This window comes from Tursiops truncatus, chromosome 7, assembly GCF_011762595.2.
Source record: "Tursiops truncatus isolate mTurTru1 chromosome 7, mTurTru1.mat.Y, whole genome shotgun sequence".
NCBI lineage: Eukaryota > Metazoa > Chordata > Mammalia > Artiodactyla > Delphinidae > Tursiops > Tursiops truncatus.
The window spans coordinates 50,736,330-50,761,619 of record NC_047040.1 but is presented as its reverse complement, the minus strand read 5'-3'; the positions used below and the strand labels follow the sequence as shown (position 1 = coordinate 50,761,619).

General features: G+C 36.3%; 1 protein-coding gene across 9 annotated transcripts in view; it reads right to left on the bottom strand.

Annotated features, from left to right (window-relative positions):
* PDE1A (phosphodiesterase 1A) overlaps positions 1-25,290 on the bottom strand; it is a 353,371-nt gene that overhangs the window by 250,983 nt on the left and 77,098 nt on the right. Inside the window, exon 1 of one of the 9 annotated variants that reach the window (XM_019931568.3) lies at positions 16,715-17,177. The exons of the other annotated variants lie outside the window; for them this stretch is intronic. Coding sequence (XP_019787127.1) covers positions 16,715-16,767 — 53 coding nt within the window. The 5' untranslated portion in view covers positions 16,768-17,177. Of the gene's footprint in view, positions 1-16,714; positions 17,178-25,290 lie in introns of those variants that run through there. 9 annotated transcript variants of the gene reach the window in all.

Sequence of the window (25,290 nt, the reverse complement as noted above, 5' to 3'; positions counted from 1 at the left end):
CAACTTCTAATTGTCCTCTACATTTATTAATAATTTCTTTGACAGGTTTCCATTAACAGGGCACAGAAGAGAAGCATTGTTCATTCCTTTTATGCCCACCCACACCATGCAAAGTCATCTGCAAAGTGTATACCCCTCAAAGCTGCTCTAGCACCACCACCAGGTTTTCTCTGAAGCTTCATCTGCAGTCAGTTAATATGGAATGTGTAAGTCTTTCCCCAAATAGAAAATGCTCCAGTTTTTTTTTCTAACTTCTTAGTAAGTTGTAACATTCATACTGAAAATTACACAAATCATAAGTGTTAGCTTGATGAATTTTTAAAAATTAAATATAACCAGAAGCCACATTAAAAAAACAAAAAACAAATGTCACCAAGGCCCAGAATCTTCTCTCATGCTTCCTTCAAGGGATTCCAAAGGTAACCACTTTTTTGACTTTTAATACCTATATTAGTTTTGCCTGTTCCTAACCCTTGAATGGAATTATACAATATGTACTCTTTTGTGTCTGGCTTCTTTTATTCAACAGATCTTTGAGATATTAGCCCATATTATTGCATATATTTATGGTTCATTGTTTCTCATGGCTTTATAGTATTCCACACGATGTACTTACGCTTTCTACTGTTGAAGAGCACTTGATGTTGAAGAGCACTTGATGGTATTTTATTTCAATAGGGATTATTACCTTGGGCTAGAAGCATAAGAGATGCAAAGAAATATTTATTTTAAAAGCACTATTACAAATAGTGCTTTTAAGAACATGCTTGTACAGGTCTTTGATGAATATATGATATATATGTGCTTGTCTTGGGTAAACACCTAGGAGTGAAATTTCTGGGTGTACATATGTTGAGCTTCAGTAGATGCTGCAAACAGTTTTCCAAAGCTGTACTTATTTTCAGTCCCACCAATCATGTATGAGAGTTTTGATTTCTCTAAATCAATGGATTCTCAGTTGGGCATGATTTTATACTACAAGGAATATTTGTTAATGCCTGGAAACCTATTTCTCATTGCAACTGGGGGTATATTACTGCCATCATGTGGGTAGGGGCCAGGGATGTTGCTCAACATCCTATAATGCACAAGACAGTCCCTTGCAACAAAGATTTGATCTAGCATTGAGGCTGAGAAACTCCGCTCTAAAGCCTCACTAGCCCTGGGTAAATTTTTGGTTTTCACATTTAGCCATTCCAGAAGGCACATCATTGCATTTCCTTATGATTTTAATTTGCATTATATGACAACTAAATACAGTCATTTTAAAGTTTGAGACTTGGTCCATAGGCGGCAGTCCAATTCAGGTTCCCAAGAAAGCTACTTCAAACTTCCACCCTAAACTAAATAGCCCTCTTTATTTATTAAATCTTTGACCCTAGAGCATAGGCTCTGGAGTCAGGTGGACCTGGCTTTGATTCCAAATTTTCCTACTTAAGAAAGTTATTTAACCTCACTGAACTTCAGTTTCTTTATCTGTAGTATCGGGGTATTAATGCCCACATTCTAGTGTTACTCTTACTATTAGATACAATAGGTAGGTAAAATCCCTGGTTCACAGTAGATGCTCAATAGGGATTATTACCTTGGGCTAGAAGCATAAGAGATGCAAAGAAATTAGACTAGAAAGAACACTAGATTGAGAGTTAAGACTTGTGTTCTAGTCCTGATTCTGACCTGACTCTGTAGTTGTGAGAACTTGGTCAAAACATTTAATGTCTTAAAGTTTTTTGTTTATTCATCTATGAAATAAGAGAGTTGCACTAGACATAAGGTTTTTTCAACCTGATCATTTTATAATTCTATAAACATGACAAAGCCTCAGTCATCAATAAGTTTATAATAAGGGAAGATAAGATATGCACTAAATAATAAATTATTATACCAATTTCTTACAAATATGCTCAGAAATACAGAGCTATGAGAAAAAAAAAGTGTTACTATCATTAAAGCACAAAAGCAGAGAAGCTTATTTTTGCTGGAAAGATCAGGGAACACTTCATGAAGACAGTAGCATTTGAATTAGGACTTGAAGCATGGACTTGAAGAGGACAGAGAGTAAATTCAGACAGGAGATGGAGGAGAGGCACTGAAGTAGAGGAAGCAGAGTGGGCATAAGCTCAAGAAGGGAAGTATAAGACAGTCCTAGGGGACAATGAGTCATCCAAAATGATTGTAGCACGGGATTTGTGAAAGGAGGAAGGAGATGAGGTAAACGAACAGTAGGTATAAAGTGTTTGGAATGCCAGAAGAGTCAATATGTCACTTAGTTGAAAATGAAGGGTCATTGAAAATTATGGAAGGTAGTGACATAACCATGACAAAGCTCTAAAGACTAATCTGATAACTCTAGAAACAAGGAACTGTGAAAGGAAGGGGTGGAGATTAGAAGGTCAATTTGGAAAATATAACATTTTAGATAAGGGGGAAAAGGTTTTGAAGTAAAAAGTCACAAAGAGGAGAGAAATGTGTAATTTTCTAAGGACATAACTGAAAGGACTTGATATTTGTTTTGTTATGGAAGATAAGAAGTAGGGAGGCAACAAAAATAACTGAGATTTCAAGTCTAAATGGCAAGAGGGAAACATTTTATGCTTTCCTTAATAGCTGTCAACAAAGTAGCTGGGTTTAGGCTGTTCGTCTAAGCAATATTTCTCAAACGACAGTTTACTGGAGACTTTAATATCTTTGTAGATATTTAACACAAAGATTTCCACTATCAATTTAGGAAACACTAAATATCATATCATCCTCTTAAATATTTACATTTTACATAAACATAATAAAGTTCTAGGAAATAGTGTAGTAATGTGTGTGTGTGTACATTGTGTAAAACTATTAACTCTCATGGGCACTAATGTTGCAAGAGACAAGCACACATATGCTCCTGAAATTACTCTTATAGAGTATGTGTTATAATAAATCTCTTTGTGACAGATTAGTATCAGGTATCAGGAGGTCATTCAGGTGAAACATGTCTGAGATGGGAAGATACTGTCACTCTGGATAGAGCTGAGATCTACAAATGTAGATTTAGGAATCACCTAACAGAGAAGATAATTGAGATTATGAAAGGAGATAGTTTTGCAAGAGACTGGAGAAAGTAATGAGAGGATGTGGAAGCAACAGGCAGTCTACATTTTAAAAACTAATGAATGGAAGAGAGATTGAACAGTAACTTGATGGAGTAGAAAACCTAAGGGAAAATTATTTTAGAATGAGCTCTTCAAGTTACTCAATAAGTTATGGAGATGTCACCTAAACATTCTAGTCTAAGACAAGTCTTAAACATGGCATTCCAGATCCTTCCCTTGGCATCTGAATCTTTAAGGGAAAATTCAGAACTAATACTCCACCTGGAAGTCCTAAGGCCATTGTCTCCTCAGAGTTAAACTCACAGCTCTAAGGTGGCCTTAAATGTTCTAATGTTTAGAACACTTCGGAGGTACAACACCTCAGGATAACACACTAATAGGCATAACCATTAGTTTTCTGAGTAATGCTAGGCATTCTGGGGTCTGGCAGCAGAGGAGGAGGAAAGAAAAGAGCAGAGAGTGGGAAGGAGCAACAATCATATTTTTATCTAGACATTTATGAGAGAAACAAGTTAAACAATTAGATGTAAGCTAGAGTCCTTCACCAGCGCAGCATTGACATAGACTCCATTAAATGGGGCTAAATTCCCAACTGCGCTAATAAGAGAGAGGAAAACATTGTGTTGGTAGGTAAGAAGAAGGATTAAGCAGAACAAATTATCCTGATGATATACATCGATGAAAATTATTCAACTTTAACGATTCAACTTCCACATGAGTTTGTCTAAAAGCTGGTATACAGAATTAATAAGAACTTTTATATAAAGTTTAGGTAAATGGTTATTTAGTAAGAACAGCTGTTTAGAATGTAGTCAGAATGTAGTCAGAAAGTGTTTTCCATTGTTTAAATAAGCAAATGTCAAGAAATAATGAATCTAGTCTAGAAATGGAATGTATTTTAAACAAATTGTGTCTTTACCACCCTGTACCACAAAACCAAATATCTTTTTTTTTAATTTTATAAATATTTGATTCTTAAGACAGAGAAAATAGCCTTATAAGGGCACTGTATTGTTTGCCTAATAGAATGTGGGATTTATTTTCCCTCTAAAAAATAGATTCTTAATATAATATTTTAGAAAAACTATCACAATAAAGAAAAATACTTTTAAATAACAAAACATGGGAGTTTTATGGCACTCAAGAATGACCTTAAATACGTTAAAATAAAACACCATCAAAACAGTAAATTTCAAGCATTTTGAGTGTTAGGATATTTACCGAAAGTAAAGCCTGAGAAAAAAAGATTAATAAGGTAGCAACTGTCAAATTATATTTTAATCATTTCTATTAATGAATTCATAATGAAGTCACAGTGAAAGTTAGTTCTAGTCTTACACAATCTAGAAGCCACATCCTTCAGTATCTGCAAGGGTCTTTCTGCTACCTTGGAAAATGCAGTTTATATTATGGTAGAAACAAATCTCTTCTGTTTAGAAATACTTTCAAGTAACTGCCTGAACTTTACCTTTCTATTCCCTCCTCTTTACTTCTAGAGACAGTATTTTATATCCTAAAATTCCTAGTAAGGGCCTCATATGTGCCATGTCAAACCTATGTTTGTGGGCTTCCCTGGTGGTGCAGTGGTTGAGAGTGCGCCTGCCGATGCAGGGGACACGGGTTCGTGCCCCGCTCCGGGAAGATCCCACATGCCGCGGAGCGGCTGGGCCCGTGAGCCCTGGCCGCTGAGCCTGCGCGTCCGGAGCCTGTGCTCCGCAGCGGGAGAGGCCACAGCAGTGAGAGACCCGCATACCGCAAAAAAAAAAACAACAAAAAACCTGTTTGTAAAGTCCTCACAGTAAATCATACGGCTCAGAGGACACATAGTAATTTACTTTTGCTCATTTTTTTCCCCTTGCTTCACCTCCAGAAAAGAAAATTTTCATGTATATCGTGTGTATTAAATAATTCTGAGTAGCTAAAAAATTTTTAAATGATTCAGGTGACTTCGTTGGCAAGTGAGAATGTGTTATACCTCAAGGAATGATTGTATAGCTGCCCTGACATACACATTAAGGTCTCCTAACAGTATTTGTTAGGAAGGTGCAATCTGTAATAGAAGCCACACTTAACTGCTTGTTCTTAATGTCAGTACTCTTCAATGTTTCTTCCTCTGACTTGCTGTGACCCCTTGAGCCTCAATTTCTTTCTTCACCTATGAAATAGGGATCTATATAGTTTTCATTCTATTTCATAAGGATAGCATGTGAACAGGTAGTATAACAGATGTAAAAATAATTTTTTAAACCCTTGATATGGGATTCTACACAAGCATAAGCCATCATTATTCAATATGGAGTTATTTGTAGATTGAAGAGTCTACATTTCACTAAGCATGAATTTAAGGGCAATGCTTCTGTTAAAAAAGCAAAAGAGTTGGGTAAAATGCTGCCAAACTTGTGTGTACAGTGATACCTGGGTGTGATAATCCACACATAGCTCCCATCTGTTATTTCTTAATTTGCCCTCAGCTGTTTCAATAATGTGACTTTGTTCATCACTTCTCAATCTTTTCAAAATATTTCTTTTCCTTTTTTTAAACTCACACCATCACAGTTATGTAATAGAACATTAACTATTCTCTCAACTAGGCAACATTTTTTTTGCTTAAGCTTCTCTAAGAGTAGATAAAAAATGTTAACTATGGAGAAATTTCTTGGGGTCAGACTATATTCTAGGTAACATAAGAAAAGAAGTAATTAAAGGATGAAAACAAGACTACCCGAAAACAAAATGAATTTCAGAAAAATAAAGGAGACATTTTCTGAAAAAATTTAGGGAAACAAAAATGTGTACTTTGAAACATTAATTTCTGAAGATACTAATAAGCATTATATAGAAATAGAATATGATTTGGGAAATACTGGAGTAAACAATCTTATTTTACTGCACGAATTCTAATATTCTTTGTAAATCTCTAAGAGGAGAATGAGTATGACAGGCAGTATTTTCCAAACTTATTTGATGTTTCGTTCAGAGTATCTCGGGGGGATAGTGCCCTATGATGAAAAAGCATTTTGGAAATACCGAGCTCAGGAGTTTGGTTCATCAGGTTTGTCGGTTTTAACAACAGACCAGATGGGTGATAGCACGTATTTACAAAATAAATGCAGTATGGCCCTTGACTCGCTAGCCCTAACCAAACTTTCAGCTACACATCTTTTCCACACACAGAAGCTCAGCTCTATGCTGGCCATTCAGGAGTTCTCCCTATTGGCAAAACTCTCCCAAACACTTATGAACTTTTATATTCCCATGTCTTTGCTTATGCCATGCCATCTTTTTGATGTCCTTTCTTTCTGCTACTTGCCTGTCAAAAGCCTAGGCACCCTTCAATGTTCATTCTCAATTGTTCCTCCCTCTTATGTCATTGTCTTTCATGTGTGCTTCTCTTTAAGGCAGTAGCTCTCAAACTTGGCTATACATTAGAAATACCTAGAGAGTTTTAAAAAAACACTGATTCCTGAGTCTCATCCAGCAATTTTGATATAATAGGTCTGAGATACAACCCTGGTATTGGGATTTTCAATTCCCCAGTGATTGTAAGACAGCCAATGCTGAGAACAATTGCTCTGGAGTCCATGGTAATTTGTCTCTGTACTTTATAGACTTACATCCTAAAAAAGGGTTTCAGATTTTTTAGAGGAGAAACTTAGCCCTCTTCATAGGCACAGATTCCCTGTACCCATAGACATTTTTGAATGAAAAAAGAAAGTACTGTATGATCTCACCTATATGTGGAATCTAAAACAAAACAAAGCAAAAAACAAGCTCATAGATACGGAGCACAGACTGGTGATTGCCAGAGGTGGGAGAGTAAGGGGAGGTGATATACTGCTTCACATAGAATATGTTTTACCTGTTTATTAAATTAACAAAATTCATTTCACCTGAAAAAAATTATTGGGCTTACATTTCCAATGTTGATCCTAATTTTATTAAAAGGTTTTCCAAACTACTCTACTTTTCCATTCCTATTTTATGTAAATTATATCATTAAGGAAAGTGGCTCCCAATCTAGCTGTCAATCAGCATAGAACAGGGAGCATGAAGAAATAATCAAAGCTTTCTACTCCCAGACCTACTGAAGCAGAATCCCTGAGGTTAATTTCAGAAGTTTGTTTTTTTTTGTTTTAGTTTGGTGTAGTTTAGTTTAGTTCAGTTTAGTTCTGTAAGCTGCAATTCTAATGTCAGTAGCAAACATTCATTTTGTGAATCAATGACTTAAAAGAGAAATTTTGTAATTTGTGCTTTTATGAAAACATTTACTCATTATGGTAGTGTTTGGGAGGGTTCAGTAATAGAAAACAATACCATAAATCTATCCCATAAAAATAAATCATTTTAAAAGATAATAATCATAAATCCCTAGAGAATACACATTATGGATGAGACGAATATTATTCAAATGCATAAGAAAGTATTATTTTATTTTACTATTTACAAGGCCTTCTTTCCATGTCTTAGTTTTAATGGAATTGTAATCGAATTGCCAAAAATTATATACTTAACTATAGTCAGCTTTTATTAAAACAACTAATTTTCTCAAGTCTGTTAGCATGACACTTGGTAAAATCAATTCTCCAAGAGGAGTCAGGAAAGTATAGGTCATTATGTGTGTAATAGCTCATGTTTTAGGCAATTAGGGGAAACTTTTTTAACTTTAAACTTTTTTAAACTTTTTAAACCAGGAATTTCAGGCATGCTATAACCCTGGAGTCAGGTAAGGCACATTTGACCCATCAGCCACCAAAGGGTCAACTAGACTTCACTATTCTGTTAATATATATTTTTTCCTATTCTCCCTGGTCACTCAGATAACTTTAACAGCATGAAAGAAAAATTCAAATTATTGCTGTATCTTCAATGGCTGAATGAACTATGGCTGGACTAAAGGAAAGAAGAATCAGAAAGAGCATAAGAGCTTTCGGAGAGCATTAATTGTATTAATTAATGTGTTTCCTTTTATTAATGCCCTCCCCCACCAATTCTGGGCTTGGTCTTATAACTTTCTGATTTTTCCAATGAGAAGTAGCAACTTGACTCAATCAGAGACTTGAAAAAGTGTGAGTTTATCCTTCTTTTCATGAATTCCTTTTATTACCGTGAGAACATGTCCAGTCTAGCCTGCTGGAGGGATAAGAGGTACACGTGGAGGAAACCCAAGTTGTATAACCAAGGTCCTCCTAGACCAGGCAGCTCACAGCAGACCCACCATCTGGCCACAGATGCATGAGAAAGCTTCATTGAGATCAACCGACTTTGGCACAGATCACAGAACCACCCAGCTAATCTATAGACTCATGTCATTTTAAGTCGCTATGCTTTAGGGAGATTTAAAAACAGTGATAGCTGACACAATTGTCTTCAGTGTTTGAAAGGCTGTCCTGTGAAAGAGAACATTTGGATCCTTCTTGTGCCAGTTCTACTAAGAGAGAAAAAGTTGTATTGATAGGAAGACAGATTTCTACTTGAGAAAGTACTTTCTAACAAGTCATAGTTGTTCAAAGATATCAACATTGAATTCCCTGATTCTAGGATAATTCAAGTTGGGGCTAAAATGAATGCATTTTATTCATTCAACAATTATATATTTCTTCACCTATTCCTTTAATGCTACAAAATTATATACAGATTATCAGTATAAGTATGTTGTGGAGTATATTGGTTTTCTCATTCTTTAACTGGTATTAGAAACAAGAGCCAAGTACCCACTCCTCTAGTAATCCTCTTGGATGTAGATGCCAGAATTTTCATCCAAGATTTATTGGCCATCATTCACCCTGAAAATGGAGAGATGACCACTATGTGGACCTAAGGAAACAAATTATTCATTCTATCATTCATTCGTTTGAAGGGTCACCAGCTAACAGGCTTCAGTTGGATTTTGTTCAGTCTACCAGTGTTTTTAAAAATGTGAAACCAAATGTTTTGTGTTTTCCATCTATCACAGTTCCCAGCACTTCCTGTTTCAAACATTTACAGTACTGACCTGGTCCCTTTAGGTATTTAAGTTTAAAGACTTGGTAAGTTCTTACTTATGACTCACATTCTACCAAAAGTTATAGGAAATACAGAGATTCAATATGGATTCCAGCCTTAGGTATCCTACAGTATTGGAGGAGAGTTGATCCCCTTAAGTAATTATAACAGACTGGAGTGAAACGTGCATTAAAAGAGATGCAGATAAAATGACATGGGATCACAGAATTAGAAACAATTGGATGCAGCTGGACTGAGAAGCCAATGCTTAATTAGTGGGCACAGAAATTACAGAGTCTCTTTTTCTATTAGTTGTTTCTCAAAGACACCATCACTGGAATGGTTATAAGCATTTGAAATCTTCCTTACAGATCTCCAACAGACAGGTGGTCCAGATTATCACATCCCTAATTTCATCCAAATTTTAATTTAATGATACAATTTAAAAGTGACTTGACCTACTACAATTTTCTTTTCTTTCTTTAATTAGGACTCAGAAAATCGCCACATTTGTATGTTAAAGATACAACCCTACTGTTCTTCATTACCACAGGTCTTCAAACAATTTGTTCCCAGCTCTTTGATCCTTAAAAATGTCAAATTAAATATTAATATTTTTAAATCTGAAGCGATGATTTTCATAATAAAAGCCCATGACTTTCAATGCCTAAAAACAATTTGTTAATGAGTATATAATTAATATTTAAATACCTGTTTTGATGTAATAACACTTCTAAAAATAACATCCTAAGATCCTAAAAGCTAGAGTCACCAAAACACCAAAAATGGACACAAATTTGACTCAGAATTTACAGTTCTCCATAACAAAAAATATGACTAATGGAGCAGGCTTGGGATGTTACAAAGGTAACTCTGGAAGCTTTATCATCTGTTCCTTCAAATGCACTGTGAATTGCCCCCTACACTTCCAGCAGCTCCAATTCAGGAAACGTTGGATTTCTCTCAATTAGAGATCAGGTCCAAGTGGCCTTAATCAAATACATAAACAAACTGAAGCTTTCCCATGAGAACGATCAAAATTATGTCATGTTGAGTCACAGAACCAAAGAGACTAGGTTTATAAATACTGCAGACTTCTTTAAGCTTATTCTCTATAAACCTACAGGTCATCTTTAAACTTACTATTATTTTTTCATTGCTATTATTATTATTTTTCATTGTTTTTTACCTAAAACTATAGGTAACAGGCTGATTATTCCAAATATTAAATTTTCCAGATGGTATAAAGCCGTTAAAATTATCCCCACTAGATCATTTTACCTGCATAATCTTGATTTTCCTCAATTCAAACATTTCAGATCTTTGAAAAGCAGTTTCTAATCATACCGATGTCCTAGATGAATGCAAACAGCACCAAGAACCTCTAGCTTAGAAAACAAAATTTGCATAGCTCCTGAGTGAGAGATGCTTTCCCATGTTTTAATCTATTCCTTTTTCCTGGATCCATACCCCAAATTATTATGAATTTAATACTTCCTCATGAACTTGCCCTGAAGAATATATGCTTGTACCTTGTCTAAAAATATGCTAAGATTTTGATGAATAGTAGCTCTTGGTATTGTTACCACCTACTGCTGTTGCTGCCACTAGTGAGGATAAGTTTATTGGACATAATTGAAATTTTTGTAAACTGTGGGTGAAATAATATCAGAAGGACTGAATTACTTCCTGACTTTAAAATGTATGACAAATTACAGTTTATCTATTTGTGATGACCATTTAAAAGTTAGAGCTGGGCTTCCCTGGTGGTGCAGTGGTTGAGAGTCTGCCTGCCGATGCAGGGGACATGGGTTCGTGACCCGGTCCAGGAAGATCCCACATGCCGCGGAGCGGCTAGGCCCGTGAGCCCTGGCCGTTGAGCCTGCGCGTCCGGAGCCTGTGCTCCGCAATGGGAGAGGCCACAACAGTGAGAGGCCCGCGTACCGCAAAAAAAAAAAAAAAAAAATTAGAGCTACTTTTATCTCAACCCTATAAGTCATACAACGACCTTTGACCAGCAGAAACATCTTGACCTAGACAACTAAAAGATTAATTTGTAATGAACATGTCTGTTATAAAATATATTTGTTCTTCTATTAATTAGCATTGTGTCTGATGTCATAGACTTTAAATTCATATCACTATGTCTATTTTCCAGAAGTTTTTTTTTTTTAACATCTTTATTGGAGTAAAATTGCTTTACAATGGTGTGTTAGTTTCTCCTTTATAACAAAGTGAATCAGTTATACATATACATATATCCCCATATCTCTTCCCTCTTGCGTCTTCCTCCCTCCCACCTCCAGAAGTATTTTTCACTTTCATAGCAAGTGGAAATAACTTAAGTGTTAATTATTTTGTTCTATCAATCAATTGTCACTTACATAAAAATTATCATTTAAAAAAAACCCTGAAACTAAATTTCCAGTATATAACTATGTAACCATTGCAAGTCAATTCATTTTCCTTTTTCTCTCTTTTTTTAAATAAATGAATTCACAATCTCCTAGAAACAAAAACTGGTAAAATATTTTCATAAATATAGAGTTATATTTTGGATTTGACTTACATAGAGCTTTTTCTTATGAGGAAATACATTTCATAAAAGAAAAGGTATTTAATATACCCTACTACTTTCACAGTTCACACTTTTTTTTCCATGTAATTACTTTTCACTTTGATGACTTTATACTAAATACATTTCTCTCTAAAGTACACATTTTTTTGTGAGAAGGTGTTAAAAAGAGACAAAGCACAGAATGTCATAAATACTTAAATATTTATGAGACAAAAATGCCAATGTCCTATAATGTATTACAACTTGTTTAAATTTTGAAGTGATTTTGCATTTTATATTATTTGTTCACGTTTTCTATTGTTCCCAAAACACTGAAGGAAATGGATCTGAAACATGGAATAATTAACACCTAGAAAACTACTGTAAATTGGCAAAGCAGTCAGGTGCTCCATCTTATTACTGTCTAAAAATCAGTAATATTACTGATTCCTTATTACTGTCTAAAAATCAGAAATGTGGTGTCATCCCTGCATATTAGCAACTTCTGATCTAGCTTTGACACTGATGTTAATACACTGAGCATAAAGTGGGACTAAATAAAAATGATTACAGTCCAAAAGGTATATGATTTTAAATATGTAACAGATATTTTATGCTATTCCTCTATAAAGAATAGATCACAACCTAGAAATTAGAATTCAGACCCAGCAATAGGGTACTAACCATCCCCAGTAGGTCCACAAACAAACAAAATTAGGACCGCTTTTCTTTTCCTAGGCATCTCACTGCTTTCTACATCTTCATGTGAAGAGAATATGCTTGCCAAAAATACACTCAGAATTCCTCTGCTAACAGACACTTGTAAAAATAAAACTTTGAAAAGACATAAAGAGAAGAAACAGCATGTTCTAAATGCTATGAAGAACCCAACATGATTTTCATTGGTCTTGGGCCCTGGCAGCCATTTGACTTGTACTTTACTGTCTCAGCTCCTGGATGCGTAGACCGGTTCTCAATTCTAGGGCTGATGAAGAACTATTTGTATGATTTCATTTGTAGCTTTTTAGTGCTACTTCTAATGAGAAGTCACCCCAAAAATAACTTATCCACTTTTGAATTCTGAAAGAGTTTCAAAAGGTTGTTGGTTCTAAAAAATACTAAATAAGTCTTAACATGTAATAAGAGTTTCAATTTATTTTTTAATTCATTTTTCTACCTACTTTCAGAAAGAATTTAAAGCAACAAACAGAAAAAGAAAAGATGCACATACAATAGAATATGATAAAATAAAATATCAAATCAAGTGGGAGGAGATAATTACAACAAAAACCCAGACTTAAACACTAAACACTTCATGGCAGTGAAATTCAGATAAGAATTATTTTCACTGATGCAATTTTATTAGGAGAAACAGATTTTTCGTGTATCAAAGTCTAAGATTGATTCATCCCCTGGGAATATAGAAAGTTCACTAAGCAATATGAGTATGCAATAAGATGGAAGTGTCTTCAGCAATTGTTTTACTGAAGTTACATAAAGGTACTTCATCTGAAATGTGCTGTAAATTGATGAATCTTTTTATATAAAGAGATTATGATTACTAGAGATAAAACTCTGTAGTAATACAGAAAAAGAAGTTTTTAAAGGTCTAAAGAATGTGTGTATCTGAGGGCTCTCATATCATGTTGATTCATATCTTGGATTTTAAAGATCTATGCAATTTTATTTTCTAAGTGCTGAGGAACAAACTCAGTGTTGTTGATGGAAAACACATTAATACATGTTTTGTAACAGTGTTTCCTTCCTAGAAAATTACAATATAAAGCCTAAAGTGTTTCTCTTGAGTAAAGGGAGAACCATCTCTTCTTGGTACAAGTCTGAGCTACAAGAACATCTGCAGGCAGAACCACAAAATATGTCTGAGATGCATCATATATATATGCTCAGGACTGAATAGTCTCATTGATCCCAAAGTAACATGTGAAATGCATGAAAGAGATCATATATACTCCCGCCTCGGCCATAAAAGAAACTCTGCCTTTGTTCCTTGCTTCACAGATCTGACATGAAAATGTATATCTAAAATTTCCATGATAGACTTTTAAAATATAGATTTAATAACCTAACTATGTGAAATGATTTGAGAATCAGCACTGTAGGAGAAACATTCTTAGAGACAGTTTCTTAATAGCACGTAAGATTCCTCCCAGACTTCCCAATAGCATACCGCAATGGAATTTCAATATTCATCATCTCCTCTAAAAATCTCTCAAATTTTTTACACCTGATGGATGACTTTTACTATCTGAAATTTAGGGAGATCATGTTGATGAAAAATTGATATTAATTCAGTCTCAAAAATTAAATTTAAAAAATCTTGCTCTTATCTTTCTCAATTCACTTAGTACCAGATTAGTCTGAAATCTGTCTTTTCCATTATAATTTCCCACAATGCTGTTATCTCTTTTTTGGCACCCATGATCGGCCTGTGCCATGGTTACTTAGATATATACTAGATGATCTGCCTTGTGAGGGTCAGTAAGGTTTGTTTCTTGTTATCATGTCTGGCCTCCCCAGTGCCATTTCCCAGATTATGGACAGGTCTACTCAACCAGAGAATGCCAGGTGAATTGAATTAAAGCTGTGGGTTCAAGTCCAGAAGAAAGTAGCATGTATATAGAAATTTGAATGGTGTCAATATGTCAGATGTTCCTAAAATAAATTCTGGGCTGATCTCTCTTAAAGACTAAAATTTTAAATGAATTATTTATAAAAAGCAAAGATACTTCACAAATTTTCTGTTAAACTTGTAAACTAGCACATATGAAACATTCTAGCACAGATTCGCTTACCATGTGGATTGAGAAACAGTGTGCAAAGCCCTTAGGAAGCGGGTTGTACACAAGTACATACTGAGAAGGAAAGGTCTGGTACATGGGTCTCTGACCAGAAAGGGCAGGCCTAGAAGGATGTCTCAGTGTGAAAGGCTGGACAGCCCAGGAAGAGCCCAAGAGGACAAGGGAGCTGCGAAAGGAGGCTGACAAAGAAAATGAAGTGAGACATGGGATATGGGCCAAAGATGCCAACGCCAAGCTTAAACCACTTCCCAGCTTGCCCAAAAGCACAACTAGCTATTAGAAAGCCCATTACTAAAGAACAGCCTAAAACTTTCTCTGAGGAATTACATCTAGTCATTTGGATCGTTTAAGATACTCTCCACCTCCCTTTTCCTTCATCACAATCACATCCTGATTAAAGCAAAGTCAGCTGTCAACATGCCAGTTGACCAATCAGTCCCACCCTACATCTAGCCTTAATCTGTTTTCAGTCAGGGACCCATTTCAACACTTACTTGAAATAATTGCCTGGGTGAAAGTATGTCCTCTTTGGTAGCTGTGTTTTCTCTTCTAGGTCATCAGGATCATAAAGCAATCATTTGAATTTACCAAATTTTATTCTAATTATCTGGACAAAGAATCCCACCTTCCACAAAGGATCTGCTCTTTATATGAAAAATAACAGAAGCACAGTCGAATTGCAATTCCCCTGCGAGTGGCACCTTAGCATATAATTTATCAGGAGGAGACAAGGATTTGGCATAAACCAATGAAAGATCACCTGCCACAAATCACAACAGCTCCACAATGGAGTAATACACTAAAGTTGATGGCTAAGTGGATCTGATTTTATCCAACATAACCTTGCCCTCCTGAACTTCTGAAGGTGCCCTCTTCAAGCGATGCCTCAGTGTGGTTGAGTTTAGAATTATCTGTGCAACTCTCATACCTCTTTGAAGTCACACATGCACTTGAGAGAAAATAGAAGTGAATTATGTAGGGACTGGAAGAACTTTTCCAGTTCCTGCCATAAGAAATATGGCAGGCGAATACACATTTGCGGCGGGGGGGGGGGGGGGTCATTTTGGATTTTTGGTTAAATTTACAAATGCATATATAAGTAGACACATTATATGAAATCCATAACATAGATTTAAAAATATTTATCTTCAAAAGGTTTTAAAACAGATTTGGGCTAACATTTTGTTTTAAGCATTGCAAGAGTATATTATTTTCTACTAATAATATTGTTGTAATGCTTAATCAATACATAAAATTGAAACATTTTATATAACTATACTCCTTGAGGCCCACTCTTATTCATTATTTAACAACGATGGAATGTCAGGAATTCCACCCATAAACTTCTATCATCCTGTTGTTAATTCAAGATCAACAACCAGTGGCTGCAAATTGACTTTAACATTTAGTATTGTTAACATGTAGTATCTTTGCTATATTTAAGATACTACCTGGGGGGAAACACAAATTTATTATACAATTAACTTTTTAAACTTGTCGTTTTAAGAGGCAGAAATTGTTTGTGTTCATTTTCTAGCTACTTTAAAATTCTTAATTCCCAATTCTGGATTCTAAAGCACATAACAGGTAACTAAAGAATCAAGAGTTATAGAGTCAATGAAGAAATTGCTGCTGTCTTAGAAAAAGAGTGTCTCTCCCCTCAAAATAAAACCTTAGCCCAATCCATTATACTAGATCTACATTCTGCCTGGCCCAAGATTCCACCCCAGTGTAAAATATCTCCTATTGCCCTACTGTTTCTTTAACTGCTATACAGATACTCCTGAACTAGCTGTAAGATGTACACACTCTAGTATAATAGCCATCAAGTTCAAATTTGTCTCCCCATATATTACTTCAAAAAAGTGTAGCATTCACAGCAGTGAAATACTACTTCTGAGCGAAATCAGTTGAAAGAACCAAGCACAACATTTCCCATTTACAGGGCTATGCAACCACTAGAAACAGAGAGGGATTGCATAATGTTTCAGAAGTTTTTCCAGTGCTATGTCATTCATGTGCATAAAAAGCTAATGCAATGCATTTCTAAAATACATTTTGAAGAATTAATAAAAGCTTGGGCATAGGGTTTCAGAAAATAGAAAATAAAAGGACTCCTTCAGTATGCATTAAATTAAACTTTAGGCACACTCTTTATTGCTTTGCCGTAGTTTAGTGCCAGAATTCCCAAGTTAAGTATGAAAAAGAGAAATTACTTTTCCTGATAGCCCTGGAGCCACCTAGGATGTAGCATGACTTACCTAAAGATGGGTCTTTGGAGATGTTTCCTCCTGATTGTGACATGGTCATCCATTTAAAGGTGAAAGTTTAACTTGTTCCTGGAAACCACTCCAGAAATCCAGGGAGAGAATGTGGAAGCTTATCCTGATCTATTGTGCTGCAAGGAGCCCAGAAGGAAAAAGTAGTTTTCTCTTTCTCTTTTTGGGTGCTCGAGAAAACTTCCCTGCTCTCTGCCAGCTGAGCAGTGTGTCCATAGAGGCCACATAAGACAGGCACGTTGGGGCACTCCCCCACAGAGCAGGGTGTGCAAAAACACCGAGTCACGTTGACATGGACAAGAGGAGTGCACAGGACCCTCAGAAACAGAACAAAACAAACAGAAACCTTCCTACCCCCGTGGCACCCAGGTAGGAGCTCACTAGGTTATTGCAGCCATGAGAGCACTCCTTCCACATGCTGGTCAAGCTCGGAAAAGCCAAGTCCCTCCCTGTCTTTAAAACAGCCCGTTCTGAGGCTCAACTTTTTTCTTCAAAATAAAAGTTGTACAGCTGGTTCAGCAGTCCCATGTGAGTACCCTCTGAAAATTTGTTCTGTTAAAATAAGAACTGTATACAAATTAATGAAGAAAGATGGACTCAGGCTGCATGGCTGGCTTTGATTCAAGAGATTATAATTATTTTACAATCTTGCTTTTATTCTTGCTGGATGAAGTGTGGAGACGACTCAACGTTTTTGGCACTCATAACCTAATAACCTACACTTGGCTGAAGTCGAAGATGCCATTTCAACTGATAGAAACCCCTGTGAAGCTAGCCGGAGCTACAAAAGTTAGAAAAACAAAAATTTCTTAATTCCATCAGTGACATTGTACCCAGATATCTGTACCCAAGTGTAGCTTTCCAACTAAGAGGGGAAACTGCAAAAAAGATATGGAAACACACACACACACAAACACAATTTTTCAAGTCCCCCAAAACTCCCTGGGAACCTAAGGTTTTTATATTATACAATCAAATTTTAATTTATGAAAATAAAAAGAAAGAAAAGTAGATATAAGAAGTTGTGAACAGCTGAAAATAAATTACATTAAAAATTGTTTTACTTGGAAGACTTAGACTCACACTGCAGGGACTTTTGTTCAAGTTACAGATAAGGCGAATCCCCATATTTTAATATAACTTATTTTGGAGACATTCCTGCATCTAAATCACTAAAAAAATTTCTACTCAATCGATAATGTCATGAGATTCCAGGCCAGAGGTATGTTATGTAATAAAATAAACCATCTCAAAGCATGATTAAAATGTTTTAAAAATATACATGTAATAAAAGGTGAAAAAACTGAGAGACACACATGCTTTAGTTGAATAATCCATACAAATAAGGATCAAATGTCACAGAGGGGGATATGATCATTATGGTGACAACCTGTAGCTCTTAGCACCCTCTAAATATGTCCACAGGAGGAAGAACACCTTTTTCTTTCCTCCCAGAGGAGAGACAAAGAAGAAGAGAATTAAAAATAAATCATTGATCATATTGAGCAGTTCTAATCCACACTAGGAAATGGAATCAGTCTGAGAATGCATTGAACTAAAAATAAAATAAGTGGGTTCTAGTCCTAGTTCTATTATTAACTTTCGTTTTGTCCACTTTGATTTTAGAAAACTGAGATGATTTCTTCATTAACATGATGGAAGGAACTCAACAGGAATACTAATAAACATCTAACCAAGGTACAGTTCAAATGACAAGCAAGTATACAATCTTACTTAAGGCTCAAAGGCTTGATTTATCAACTGCAGAATCTGAACGTTGTTAAACTAATTACAGAAAATCCATAAAATAACATCATTGCTTGCATTAGGTTTATATTCTTTTTGCTCTGAAGTTAAGGTAGAAAACTTAGATTCCCACTTATATCTTACACTATATTTATTTTTAAATCCAATCTTAGAACTTAAGGAGCCCTAAGAAGATAACTGTAAGTTAGTCACTTGGCACAAAGAAAAATATGTATTTCTTAAATGTTTTCATTAACTTTTTCTCTAACAGCATTTAAACTTAATATTTGAGAGAAAAGTTTGCTTTGTTAACTTATTCAAATTTAATGTAGTATTCAATAAGATGAAAAAACCTCACTATTGTTGCTTAAATTGCAAAAATATACTCTTCAACAACTGTACTGTGCAAAATACTAAAATTTATCATAAAAATAAACAGACTAAATCTCCTATTAAAATATACTAAGGATAATTTATTTTGAATAGTTTTTTTCTGGGGGTGGGGATCAGAAATGATTTTTGTATTTTTCCTATTATGGTGAACGCTTTTTCAGTATGACTTAGCCTAACCCTTTCACTCGCACCCACTACACATACGTACAAGCACCAAGAACAAATTCTCCCAGGCAAAGCTACTGGCGGGAGCTGTGAAGCATAAGAGCTCAGAGAGGGACAACAGTGTGAAAAGACTGTCATCGACCCCTGACCCAGATGACAAGAATCAAGAAGCCCCATCCTGCGTGTCTCTTGGCCGCCTGAGCGGCCCCTCCATCCACTGCTCCTCTGCTGCCGTCTGTATCTGCATCCTCCCAGGCTTGGGCGCCTACTGCAGGGGCAGCAACTCTGAGTCCAGCTCAGACAGCAAAGGCACCATCAACACCACCGGCAAGATCTCATCTCCTCCATCTTCCGAACCTTCCTCCAGGCCCCCTAGCTCCTCTGTTCTCACAGCCCTGAGCTCCTCGCCAAGAGGAGACCGGACAGTTCATTCTGCCTACAGGCATTACCTCCCACAGAAAACTCCTTTGCCTGTTCACACCGTGAGCCTCACCTAAAAATGTGCCAGAACTCAAACCAAACCAAACAACAACAAAAACTCAACACTGTTAGAGACAGCAATTGATCTTTTATTTAAAAACTTTCCTGCTACAAGGTTCCCAACTGATTATGAAGCTAGCTGATAGGTGGTAGAGCTGGGATTTCAACCCAGATGCCTCATTCCTGAGTCCTCGCTTTTACCCCTACTGAGTAGGTTGTCACCTTGGTGGACACTCTGCCTCTAAGGTTGCTTGGGCCTTTTCTGGGCTATCATTCACATGCTAAAGAGAAACAGAAGAAACTAACCCCTCTAATGAGTGTCTATTCTTCTACTAATCCTCTACCCTCCTTAAACATCTTTGCATGGCCCATTGTGTTCTCCATACTCATAAGAGCCTGCCCAAGAAAGGGCCTATTGATATCAAGGTGAAGTAATCAATGAATACGTTCTATTAAGATCTGAATGGAAGCTCTGTTCCATTATAAAGAGCCCTGGACTAATGTCAAGGAACATATATTTAAATCCCAACTATAGCAGTGATTGTATCTTCAATTCTTTGCACATCTGTTTCCTTACCAGTCAAACTAAGATGTCTTTCCAGCCCCATATTTTTGTGACTCTATGACTGACTGCATGTTAAGACGTCAAGTTATTTAAAGTTAGTGTCCAAGCAGGAATAAACTCTGTAACCATTTTTAGCTCTTCTTAACCACAGCAAGGTCATGCATACCACCAGAATACTTTTCAACCCCATTGTTGTGGAATTAAAGATATATAACACACTACTATTGAATGTGAAAATAAATTGTCCCATCTTTATTTTTCTAATTATGTGTTTTCTGTTTTCTTTTTTTCTATAGCTTCAACTGGGAACTACTCTCACTAGAATGTAAGCTCCAGGAGGACAAGGGTTAGTGTCTATTGTATTCCCTGTGCATGATAAATAAGACACACTCAATGGTTATTTATTGAATGAATTAACACAAAGTGCTAATTAATGCTACCTCATCATATTCTTGTATATTCTTTTTCTAAAATCTTAGTCATATCTGGTAAATGTTCAGTTTTATGTATTTCCTCCAACCCACAGTTTTTCTTCAAGGAGGTATCTGAGTTTATAGACAGGTGGGCTTCTGTGACCTTGTAGTGGCAGGAAAAAGGTAGCCTCAGACCCAAACCAGCAGGTTCCTGCTCTCCTTTGTGTTCTCTGGAATCTGCAACACGTCCCTTATCTGTCTGGTCACTTGGCTCCCTGCTGACATCTACTGCTGAAATCCCTGGCTGGTTTGTTCAGTTGGATCAGTTTGGGAACTATGATCATCTCCTTCTAACTGAGCCCAATCTCAGCCTTTACTGGAGCTGCAGGACTCTTAAGTCTCAGTCACATCTGTAGGGAAGCAAAGTTTGCCACGCCAAAATGTGTCTCTTTGGCAGGAGGATTATTTTAGGCTGATTATTTTTAAGAAACAAATAACTTAGGAAGTCTTTCTTTTTTACCTCCTTAACTGCCTAAAAGAATTTAGATAAAGGGCCTGATCCAGGAAGAGCATTATCACCATAGATATCTATGAAGAATATGGGCTAGTTGTGGTAGGGGGAACTCCTGGACCTGGAGACCAAAGTCTCCAGGTGAATTGCCTTCCTGCCCTTTGAAGTCCGAAACTCTACTCCTTCTCCTTCTCTCAGATGGCATATAAGCCATCTTATATAATTGCCTAACTTCTCCTTGGGTCTCATTTTTCTTATGTGGTCCCATTACATATGTAATTAAATTTGATTTTAACCTGTTAATCTGTCTCATGTCAATTTAATTCTTAGACCAGCCAGAAGAACCCAAAAAGCATAAAGGGAAATTTTTTCCTTCCCCTATACATCCTTCATCTGGATCTTTGCCAAGGTTGTTAATGCTTGACTTCTTTGTGGGATCCCCTGACCCCTTGCTGTGGGCATGGCAGGAGCATGGCAGATACACTGGCCCATCTCAGCTGACTTCTGAATTCCCCACTGGTCAAGCAGAACTTTCTGAGCCCTCAATCCAACACAAGCACTGAGGAAGTCTTGGGATTGACCATACCATACCATACCACCATTTTTATTCTGCTGTAGTCTACTCACTAAGTCACTGGAAAACTGTGCTGTAAGCTTTCAATTTCAATGAAACATGCTCCCCACCCTGGGATTTCAGCTCAGAGGTCAGAAAACCTTGTCTGACCATTTGCATAAATTGCCTTCTATCAGGGTTCCCTTTTCTATCCTTTACCAGGGCAGAAGAGGTATGCTTTCCCCATCTCATATGGCAGAAAATCCCTTACTTTATCTCTTGAGTGTCTTTTGTCCATGGTTTATAATAAACTCAGTGTTCAAGTCTATGAGCCTGGATCACAGGAATTTAGGAAACCCTTTTTGGTGTGAACAAAGCCTGGCTTTCAGCACTATTGTCTTGTTGAAGGCTCAAAATTTCCATTTAGGTATTCAAAGCTGGGCCTCTTATTTGTCTTTCACTTTGATAATATTAACCCCACTCCCCACACTGCATGAAGAAGATGGATGCCTGGCTGACTGCAAAAAGGAAAGATCATATTCATCAAAATGGAAGAGAGAAAAGCACCTTGTTCCCATTATGTTATGAAGCTTTTTTATTCATTCATTTCTGTGGGTACATAGTGAGTACCTATACCACAATATTAACCTTCTGCCCTATCTGGCCCTCATCTACCTATACTTCCATCTCAAAACCTTGACCCTTTGGCTCATTCCACACTAGCCACACTGGCATTTTGTTCCATCGACACTGGCACTCCTTCCTGCCTCTTCTCCATGTGCCACTCCCTCTGCCTAAGATGATCTTCCTCCTGCCCACTGCTCATATGCAGCTGCCCTTTCCCCTCCTCACAGAGGTGACTACTCTGACAAGCCCATTTGAATTTTGTGTAACTTCAGCACTGTTTCCCTCATAGCAATATCATAATTTGTGCAATTATTTGTGTATACATCCATCTGTTCAGTGAATGAATACATCCATTCTGCAGGATGCAATAAACTAAGGGGAAGATCAGAATATCTAACTGTTCCTGACTACCTTAAAAATAAATCTAGTCAAGTTATCCCGAAAATGTGTTTTCCCTCATGTGTTGTCTGTAATAACCTAAAAATAGATTCTCACTGATCTCTTGCAATGCTTCAAAACATTTTCTAATAATTACGTATGTGTTTCATCTTAAAATATTTGTCATTACACTTCTTCAAATCAGGAACTCTACTTATCTGAGAATAAATACAATGGGGATATTAAAATTGACAAGGCATCTAAAAATCACTTTGGAAATGGTTCTCAATTTGACTAAAAATGTTTTCAGCCTTGGGGCAAAAAGCACATTCTACCTAGTTAATGGATTTAAACTAGATTTTCTTGTTTGTGTGTCAGACTTAAAGTTTATTGTCTATTCAATAAAAATTACATCAGAATTATTTTCTAAAATTAATTAATAAGGAAGACCAGGTTTATAGCTTCAAGTGGCAAGGAAAATCTGTCCCCCAAATTGGCTAACTCTTCAGCCAGGTATGGGAGCTGAGCCTTTCCACTTCACAAAGTAGGAGAAATTCCTCTTTGTCATTGAAGTGTAGAAACAGGTCAGTTAGAATTTGATTGGTTCCACTTAGCACTCCCACAAGTTCTGACAGCCTTTAGTGCTGGCAGTCAAACAACTTCCTTTGAATGAGTGTGACATTCTGTGAAAACATCAACAACAAAGCGAATCATTTAAAAACTATTCTCATAACCAAACACCAACCCACCGCTCAATGTGTATCAAGCAACATTAAATCTACTATAAAAGGAAGTGGCTTTTGCATAGTAAGTAGTTAAATAAACATAAAAAAAAGAGACCTCCTTAATGTAAAATCCCCTTTGAGTCAGAGGACTAAGAAAGAGATGGTTGGACAGGGCCTTGAAGGATGAATAGATATTCAACAAACAGGCTAAGAGGAAAGGCAAGCAGTGTTATATCAGCCTTAAGCACCAGGCAACAACACATGATTTGGAGGGTACATTGTTACTGAAGCAGTGTGGAGTGGTTCCCGTCACATTAGCCTGCAGAATCACAGAGGCTGCACCATCACATAAGAAGACGAGCTGCAATTAGGAAAATAATCAATGTGATATCACGGTTTAAAAGCATTTGATTCAAAGGATTCCATTACTCTCGAAACATGTCAAAAATGTTCTTATCTGCAATTCTTCAGTCAGTGAAAGTTGTCTAAAGGTAGTTGCACACTGAGACTGGTTCAGTTTCTCTGCAGATCTGAAATTCATCACTAAATCATTAACTTAGCTTCCGTACTGAGTCATCATTACCAGCTTTCCTCCAAATTTTAAGCTTGGTTTCAACATGACTTTAAATCCAATTGGCAGGTATTTTTAAATCTGTCTTAAGCTTCCAGTAATGCCTATGAATAAATGTGTGGAGCTACCACCAAGAAATGTATTGAATCAATGTCAGTAAATGGAAAATTCCTAAATGCTAGCCTATTGACTCTCAAAGCTTTTAGAATTAGACAGCAGTAGAGATAATCGTGACTCACACTGACTTTGAATGGAAGCAGCCCCTCAGTTTGCCAAGTTTTTAATAGTACGTGTCGTAGGTTCTACATAAATAACTCAAATGTAAAGAAATAGTTCGCTTACCCCTATACCTTTTTAAAATAAAAATGTTTTTAACAGAGAGAATAACTACAGACCACATATATTTGTACCCTTCTATCCATTCACTTCTCAAAAAACTCAGTCCACTTTAGCTTTTCTCTCTACTTCTGCTGACTTTCCCCTATTCCATATGCATTGAAATGATCTACCCTTGTAAATCTCATCTCTGGAAGTATGATCTTATTTTTCATATCAATGCATCATTCCTATCAATTGTTCCATGACATATTATAGTTACCATAATTTATTTGTACATTCATTTAATTAAACTCTAAATTTAAATCCATAGCAGATTTAAGCTGGTCACTGAACATTTTCCCAAGCCCAGCACCAAACACATTTTCTACTGCATCATCTAACACAAGGCCCAATACCTGACAAAATACTGGAAACCAAGTCTATCTTAGAAATTCTGCATCTTTTTTAAACATTATGAACTTTTATCCTGCTCTATAGTCCTAGAAAATGACAGTCTTCCCTCATCTATTCTTTTCTCCACCTGGCCCAATGGAAAGTATGGGAGCAAGGGAGTTGATATGTGTTTATCAGTCATTTACTATATGTTAGGCAGACTACCTTATATGCACTATTTCAGTTAATTCTACATAACACACCTAGAAAGTAGATTTTCTTACTTTCAAGGAACACTGAAGGAAACTAGAATTGACAAAAATTATATAAGCTGCCAAAGGCTGTATGTCTTGTATGTTATAGTAATAGGATTTGAATCCAGTTCTATCTGACGCTGATATCTTTATTCTTACTAACATTGCCTCCCCATAATCACACTAGAATATGTTTTAATAGCAGACTTCCCTCTGCTATTAATTGTTTCAGATGAATTTCAGATCTTCAAGAAAAAGGCATCTTGGTTTACTATCACATCTTGGAAAATATAATACTCTGATCATTTGAATTAGGTACCACCCTAGCAAGAATTCAGGCTTGATTTCAGAGACACATTAGTTTGATCTGGGTCATTCTCGCAATGTAAGCATTACACATGCATGGGTAAGTGAACCGAAAAAAGCAGATTAAATATGGAGGTCTTAAATTTTAAGTTTTACTACT